At 38.6% G+C, this 8816-nt stretch overlaps 1 protein-coding gene across 1 annotated transcript; it reads left to right on the plus strand.

The window, feature by feature from the left end:
- The first annotated feature begins 331 nt into the window (after window positions 1-331).
- On the plus strand, window positions 332-8465 carry LOC143617023 ((+)-piperitol/(+)-sesamin synthase CYP81Q2-like). Its single transcript, XM_077089696.1, has 5 exons — window positions 332-474; window positions 649-779; window positions 1118-1201; window positions 6515-6777; window positions 7815-8465. The coding sequence occupies exons 1-5, from the start codon at window positions 332-334 to the stop codon at window positions 8463-8465; spliced, it is 1272 nt and encodes a 423-aa protein (XP_076945811.1).
- The last annotated feature ends 351 nt before the right edge of the window (window positions 8466-8816 follow it).

The raw sequence follows: 8816 nt of genomic DNA on the forward strand, positions 1-8816 counted from the left end.
AACCCAAAGCGAGTGGGGGGGTATCGTTGCAGGTTCCAAAGTTGAATGGAACTAATTACATCATATGGACGATTGTGGTGGAAGCGATCTTGGATGATCAAGAGTTATGGGAAGTTGTTCAACCGAATGAGGGTGCGGTTATTGATGCGAAGAAAAATAAAACGGCAAGGTGTTTTTGTTCCAAGTTATGGAATGTAATATTCTTCTTCAGGTTTCTCAATACAAGAATGCTCGAGAAATATGTGCGTATTTGAAGGCACAGTTTGTTGGGGCCGAGCGAGTTCAAAAGGCTCGACTACTAACGTTGAAAAGTGAATTTGAGAAACTCAAGATGGCGGAAGACGAGACTGTTGACGAGTTTGCGGGAAAAATAACCGGTATGGTTTCAAAGGCAACGGGTCTTAGTCACGTGTTCGAGCAAGATGTCTTGGGAAGAAGTTACTGGATGCGGTTCCAGACAAATACTTCAACTTGGTAGCATCAATCGAGCAAACGGTTGATCTTGATAGTATGAGGTTTGAAGATGTTGTTAGAAGACTTAAGGCGTTTGAGGAACGTCTACGAGGGAGAGAACGCGCTTCAAATTCACAAGGTCAGTTACTTTTCAATCGGACAGAAAGTAATTACAAAGTGAAGTCGTATGATCAGTCTGGTAGCCGAGGTAAGGGTTGGCCGAGTTCACAGGGACGTGGAAGAGGCCGGGAAACCGGAGGTCAATACCGAGAGGATGAGGATCAAGATGGTTGTGAAAACCGAGATGGTCAACATCGTGGGTCAAGGTATACGGGTCAAAGAAAGGATCGTCAATGGAGAAGAAAGGATATGTCACAGGTTCAGTGTTTCCGTTGTGATGAGTTCGGTCACTTTGCGTCTACGTGTCCGGAACGTATGAAGAAAAAGGAAGAATCTAATTTGAACAAAATTGATGATTTTGACCCAAGTTTATTTATGATTAAAGGTGATCAGAAAACGGTTTTTCTGAATGAAGATGGTGTGATTCCAAAGCGTTTCGAAACCGAGTCGATGGAGAAAGATGTTTGGTATCTCGACAACGGAGCATTGAATCACATGACGGGTAATAAAGCGTATTTTTATGATTTGAATGAATGTGTTACAGGAAATGTGAAGTTCGAAGATGAATCTTGTATTGATATTCAGGGAAAAGGGTCGGTCTTAATTGAAGGAAAAACGGTGGAGCAACGTTTGTTGACCGATGTCTACTACATCCCGAGCCTACAGTGCAATATCATAAGTCTTGGTCAAGCAACGGAAGGTGGATGCGAGATTCACATGAAGCATGATTTGCTAACCATGAAAGATGATACAGGTAAGCTTTTGATGAAGGTGACAAGGACCAAGAATCGAATGTACAAGATCAATCTCAAGATAACAAGTTCTGGTAAACGAGCTATCATTGGAATGAAGAATTTTGCAGGTAGGGATCTTCAAAGAATTGGACTGAAAGAAGACAAGTCGGTTACGAGTCAGATTCCAATAAAAGATCTAAGTTCCAAAATTCAAAGTCCAAAGAAGAGTGTTCAAGAAACTAAACGCGTGGTCAAGAAAGTAATTCAAGCCCAAGGGAAGGCGTGTAATGATCAAACGAAGCAAGTGTGTCTTCTAGCCAAGTGGATCCGAAAGTGCATTGCAAGAGATCATGAAAAGCCTCGGGAGAATCAAGAGAATGATGACAAGCGTGAAGTTGAAGAACCGCCAATTTCGAGTAGGAAATTAGGGGGTGAGTCAGGTGACTCGGGTACAACAATTGCGGGGGTGATTGTTGGGTCAATTGTTGTCTGGCCCAAGTGTAAGGCCCAACCCAAGAATTAGGTTTATTATATTTGGTAATGTCTTGGCTAACAAGTTAGGGTTAGTCTATATAAACCGAGTAATGGTTAGACATTAGAGGGTGAGTTTTGTGTAACCGAGTTAGGGTTCATCAATAGTCAAACCGAGCTAGGGTTTGAGGGTTTGTAATAAGTTTTTAGAGTTATATTTTCTGATTAATAAACAAGGGTTGTTTGTTTAGATTGTGTGTTGATTATCGATACGGGACTTCACACTTATGATATCTCTCTTTCTACATTGAATTTCTTTTATTTCCACTGTTTTTGTTTAGTGTTCTTTGTTTTTAAGAAAAAACTTTTGATAATTTAATTTCATCTAATTTCATGTCTGCAACTCTGAAGATGTGGTCTGAGTGTCTTCAATTTAAACAGTGCCAGCCCAATAGCTTGGTTGGGCCAAGATAGGGCTTTAGGCACCAAAAATGTAAAAGCCCCCAATTTTATATAAAAATGTAATAAATATATTAGGGGCTTTTTCTTTGGCCGTCGATGGAAGATTGGAGAAATTGATGCAATTAGATAGGTATCTTCCACGCAAACGATTCACGAGATTTATGAAAATGGAAAGAGGAATCAATGAAATCATCATTAAATCTCTAACGGCTCTAGAATATTGTCTATTTCCGTCATGTTCATATTTATATACGGTGGGTCTTATAATCTATGTTTATACTCACAATCGCATTATCATATTCTTTGAATTCTGGTTCGTAATTGAATCGCCATTCAATAGTTTGTGATTTTTTATTTCAATTTTGGTTCAAGTGTGTGCTGAGGCCTGGGTGTTAGGCTACCTGAGTTGGTAATTTCGATTTATGCTTCAAGACTTCTAAGGGTATTTACTATATTACTATTATAATATATGCCAATTGGAGGTTAGTTATTCTAATCACTTTATGCTATTATCTATGCAATAGTTTCTAATTGAATTCTCCCAAGTTGAATTAGAAATTTAGGATCTCCATAATTGAATTCTTGCCCAATTATATTAGAGTTTAGATTTTTAAAATCTGCCCTAAATGAATTTTTGCCTATTGTTATTTACTACTTTTTTTAATGTCACATTGACATCAAACTAATGAATCGGGTTATGCAAAAAAAAAAATAGAATTAAAAAGGAGGCTTTAATTAAATCACAAAAAGAAGATATTTTTAAAATGTTCACATCCACAAAAACTACAAACATTGAAACTGTAAAAAACGACCATCCTATAAATAGTGAATTTACAAACGACGAACAACCTACAAATAATGAACCTAAAAATAACGAACGTACAAAAGATGAGGAACCTATAATTGATGAGCTAACAAGTGACAATGAACCTATAAATGATGATCAGCTTCCAAATGAGAATCAAGCTAATGAACCTCTAAATATTATTGACTCAAGTCAAAGGAATAATATCAATAGTAATTTAAGGGATCTACTTGTAGAAAAAGGCCCGGTTAAAATTAACTGAAAAGATATAACTAAAAAAGAATTTTTAACTATACCAACTATAAACGTTTTGGTTATTATTGCCGGTCCCAAGCCCGGATAAAGGAGAAGGGTTTATATTAAAAAAAAGTTTGAAAAAAGCCCCCAACTTGATAGTTAGCTTGAGGCCTTCAAAACCCTTGGGCCGCCACTAAATCTGAATATATAATATTTTTTTTATAAACTGGATATCGTCTGCATAAGCTGAAAATTAGTTACCTATCAAACATCACAATAAATAGAAGTCATTTAACGTCTATAGACTGCTAAAATAATTGGTGGTGGTAAATGATTGTGATATGCGGTGAACGGTCGTGGACGGTGGGAGGTGGTGATGAACAGTTGTGGTGGGTGGTGGACGGTGGTAGTGGAAGGTGGTGGTGGCCGACAGTAGGTGGTGGTGGTGATGGACAGTGGTGGTGGGTGGTGGATGGTAGTGGTGGGTGGTGGACTGTTGTGGTGGTGGCGGACGTGGGTGGTGGTAGTAGACGGTGGTTGTGGCCGACGGTGGTGGTGGTGGCAGACAGTGGGTGGTGGTAGTGGACGATGGTTGTGGCAGATGGTGGGTGGTGGTGGTGATCGGCGGTGGTGGTGGGTGGTTGACGGTGGTGGTGGCGGACAGTGGGTTGTGGTGGTGGCGGACGGTGGTGGTGGGTGTTGGTGGTGGCGCACTGTGGGTGGTGGTGGTGGTGTTAGACATTGGGTGTTGGTAGAATGTTAAGAAGTGTGAAGATGGTAGATACTAGCTTATTTTTAAAAGTTAAAAGCAGTTTTCGGATTTTGTTATTTATAAAAAACAAATTATCTTCATAGGCATATGTCTAGGCGCACACAAACATAAGCCTATTGCAAACGTTTGAAGCAAAAAACAAACACAACCTAAGAATCACCACCATCCTGGTAGATCGGCTATCTCATGGTGTCTAAAAAAGGTTAGGATATCTCATGCTATACTCTTTCACTCTACATCGTTTTAATTCTATCGCAAATGAGTTCCGGAATATGGTTTTTTAGAACCCAAGGTTATTTACACTTGATTAGCGAGTGTTCTGGTAGAATTCACAGACCTCAAGTTGGGTTAAATCCCACTAGAACTTCTTGTCTCTAACACAAGTTTCACTTTCCAAATAACGAGTTAGACTATACGCTATGGGCGCTGAAGTGGGCGCGAATGGCGTGGTTTAGGGGGGCGCTGAAAGGGGGGGGGGGAGGCGGCGGAACGACCGGCGCGCTTGGATCAATTTGGTGGGCCCTCCTATTCTTAGCAGTATAGCTGTAATTAAATGACCGGAATTAAAATAAAATATTGAGGATGAAGAGAAGATGATAAAGGCAAATCGTTGGTGGTGCAGCTGCTGATGCAAACCCTAGCCCTTTTATAAATTGTTAATAATAATAAAAATGGTTATTATTGTTTCTTTGTGGCCTTTGTTTGGGTGTTTTTGATAACGGGCTTTTACCATGCTTAAGCCCACAGTTTTTTTTTTCTATTTCAGTTTGACCACAAGAGGGCAGTGGCAGAACCGGACCCGGAAAAAAAAACACCGGAACCGGGTTTTTATTAACTGAACCAGCGACAACTAAAAATAGTTGTAATTATTTTAATATGTTTTTATATTTAACTTAGTTTGTTTTTTATTATTATTGTATTTTATTTATTTGGTGAAGCTTCGATGCCCTCAATTTTAACGTGGCACTGTAGACGGGCATCGATGCCCCTCATCGTAAAATATGGTCGTAAGGAACCTTAATTTTAGTCTTTCACCCCCTTCACCTCACCACCCATCTATAAAATAAATAATAAGGTGCACAGAAATTTAAAAAAAAAAAAGGAAATATAAGAAGAATAAAAAACCCACTAATCCAGAGGGATGAAGTCTGGGTTTCTGAACCTGGTTAGAATATTTTTGGAACACGAAAAAGTTAAAATAGTTCTAATAGTTTTTATTTAAATATATTGATCTTAGTCCTAAAGAAAACCTTAATAAGTATGTTAACTTTATCGAAAAGAAAACACAAAGTCTTAAAATTATCATTAAAACCAAAAACATTAACTTATTATTTTTCTATAAATAAACAAATATATAAACTATGACATGTAGAAACTCTAATTTTAGGGATGACATTGGAACCTGAACTTGAAGGGAAAATTTGAAATCCGACACAATCAGGACAGGTAAAACCCGACCCATTAGGTTTTGGGACGGGTTTGTGATTAGTTTTGAAATTTTTCGTGGATTTAAAACGGGTTTATGATTAGTTTTGAATTTTTTTCGTGGATTTGAGACGGGTTTGGGATTTGTAATAAACCCGATTACCCGACCAGATTACCCGATAACATTGACCCGTTTACCCGATTGTATACCCGACATAACTCTTTTTACATTTATATATATATTATACCTAAAATATTTTAACTATATATATTATTTGTTGAAACTTGTTTATGACAATTGTTTGAGACATTTTATTTTTTTTAGTAATCGTTATTTGCAATCGATTAGTTATATTTTGTCAAAACCCGAAACCCGACGGATAAATACCCAATTAAAACCTGACGGGTTTGGGATGGACTTTCCTAATCGGATATGGAAATGGGGATACCTAATTAAACAAGACCCAAACCCGACCCATTGCAGTTCAAGTCCCACTTGAGACAACGATATATATATAGTTCAAATGGTTAGAGTTCATACCTAAAGACTTCAATCTAAAAGGGGAAGGTTTCGGTTCAAGTCTCACCTAAGACAAACAAAAAATAGGGGTTCAAGTTGAGTCACGTGGTTGTCTTACATATAGATGAGTTTCATCGTGAAGGTGTAATGGAGATGATCGGGTGCGTATTGGCATGCAGTGATCCGAATAATAAAGAAATGAACAAAAAGAAACTCCAAGTCGACGGTCAACGTCAATGCCCATCTAGAACATCTTACGACATTTTAGCCAAAAAAAAGTCTTGATCCATTCTACACGTAATCATCATCAGTAGAATTCCGTGCACCCCACAGTATCCCATTCCCATACGTCCACATTTGAATCTATTTATCTTAAAGCTATTAATTAATTTAGACAAGATCCAAAACTAAAGCACACACCTTACTCTTCATTCTTCAACAATGGAGCTTGTTTATCTATTCATCTCCATCCTCATCCTCCTAACCACCTACTACTTCCTCCTCCTCCGCCGCAGCTCCCACCAACTACCGAACCCTAGCCAAACACGGCCCCCTTTTGCCGGTGTTGAGCTGGTTAGGGGTTAAGGGCTTGGAGAAGAAGTTGATTAAGTTGCAAGACAAGAGAGATGTGTTCTTTCAAGGGTTGATTGAGCAACTTAGGAAAACTAAAGGGGATGAAAGTGTAAATAAGAGGAAGACAATGATTGAACTGCTGTTATCGTTACAAGAATCGGAACCTGAGTACTATACTGACGCAATGATTCGAAGCTTTGTCCTGGTAACATGTTTTCTCCTCATATTTCTATTTCAATATTCCATTTTTATATTATTTTTAATAGTTATGCTATTATGTTTAATATATGCAATATCAAATTAGGTTGAAAATTACAAGAACAGCATAAATGTTAGGGAAAATTATGAAGATAAAACATGTTGTTGCAATTTTTTTATTAACATAAACATTGATTTTTTTTTCCTACTTTGAATAATCAAAGCAACCTTTTAACATGTGTCAAGTTCACTCGGATGTGACTTTTAGGGGCTGTGGCTTAAATATGGGCCCATGTTCGCAAAATTTTGCTAGAAAGTCACTACAGGACAAAATATTTTAAAGAAGGTGGCATAATATTCAATGTGACATTTTCGGGTATGAATAACTATTAGACCAACCAAATGATGACACATAGCACTTCTACTATATAATATTTTTCTTACTTGTGGTTTTTCTCAATCGTCAAATATAAAAGGAAAGAGAAACAGATAACGATATATAGACAAACAAATCTCAAATAACAACACTTAAAAGAAAAGACATGGGTGGCTTAATGAAAGGATACCAGGATCATTGTGATCTTTAATTCGATCCTAAGGGCTAAGAACATCCGAATTTTACCACAGTAAGCATTTAAACGAGTGGGTTTTGCTAAAACTGTAGATAACTTGGAGGCGGTTAAGGGCTCCTTACGGCTGGGTTTGGTCAGTTGACGATGACCTTTTATCATTAGATCACTCGTACGAAGTACCTATTCAATTCTCTATTTATTGGCCGTTAAAAAACAAACATAACAATAAGATGTATTATAATTTTTAAAAATAAGTATTCTTATACGATATAGTCTTCTTTTCGATTTATTAAAAATTGGTTATACGCGTGTCAATAATACATTATAAATAATAGATTTTAAGATAAAATATTGGTAAAGGAATGTTAGTTGGGTTTGCCCACCAGTCATGGACCTGTTACCGGTCAATTAAATGGTTATGCAGACACCTCTGATTTCCACATACTGATCAATTAATGATTGTTGTGATCAGGTTTTATTAGCAGCAGGGACTGATACATCGGCAGGAACCATGGAATGGGCCATGACACTTTTGCTAAACCACCCACACGTTTTAAAGAAGGCACAACACGAAATCGACACGGTTATCGGCAACAACCGTCTAGTTGACGAGTCAGACATACCCAACTTATCCTACATTCGTTGTATTATAAACGAGACGTTACGAATTTGTCCCGCAGGGCCATTGCTAGTTCCACACGAGGCGTCGAGTGATTGTGTTGTTGGCAGTTATAACGTCCCGCGTGGGACGATGTTGCTTGTCAACCAATGGGCCATACATCATGACCCGAAGGTGTGGGAAGATCCGGAAACTTTCAAACCGGAAAGGTTTGAAGGGTTAGATGGGACACGAGACGGGTTTAAGTTACTGCCGTTTGGGTCTGGAAGGAGGAGTTGTCCTGGGGAAGGGTTGGCGGTTCATATGCTTGGGATGACTTTAGGGGCGATAATTCAATGCTTTGATTGGGAACGAATGAGCGAAGAGAAAGTTGACATGACCGAAGGTCCTGGTCTCACCATGCCTAAGGCTGTACCGTTAGTAGCCAAGTGCAAACCTAGGGTAGAGATTGAAGAAACACTAAGTGACCCGGTACAGATTATAGATAATCTGGGGGTTAAGTAATGTTTCCCACGGATGAGGTCTAGCTGAGAAGGCTGTTCTTCAGGAGACCTGCAAAACAAACACCGTAAGCTCGTCACTGAGAAGGGGGGAGTTCCTCCTTGTGACCACCCTCCGGCGTGAGAATCAGACTAGATTGCTCTGAATATAAGTGTATATTAAGAGATTGCTAGATAACTGGATAGCAGATGATCTTACCATTCCAAGATATTGGAGTATTTATAGCCGAAGGTAGGTTTCCAAGAAGGTACAGCCGGCTGAATAGTATTCCTGTTCAACCAACAGTGGACTATGCACAGGCCATACTGGTTGGTGGGTAGGTTACGGCCAACAGTTAACAAAGTCGGCTGCACT

Source organism: Bidens hawaiensis, unplaced genomic scaffold (genome assembly GCF_021521415.1).
Source record: "Bidens hawaiensis isolate Kalapana, Puna unplaced genomic scaffold, B.hawaiensis_p1.1 tig00051372_1, whole genome shotgun sequence".
Taxonomy (NCBI): domain Eukaryota; kingdom Viridiplantae; phylum Streptophyta; class Magnoliopsida; order Asterales; family Asteraceae; genus Bidens; species Bidens hawaiensis.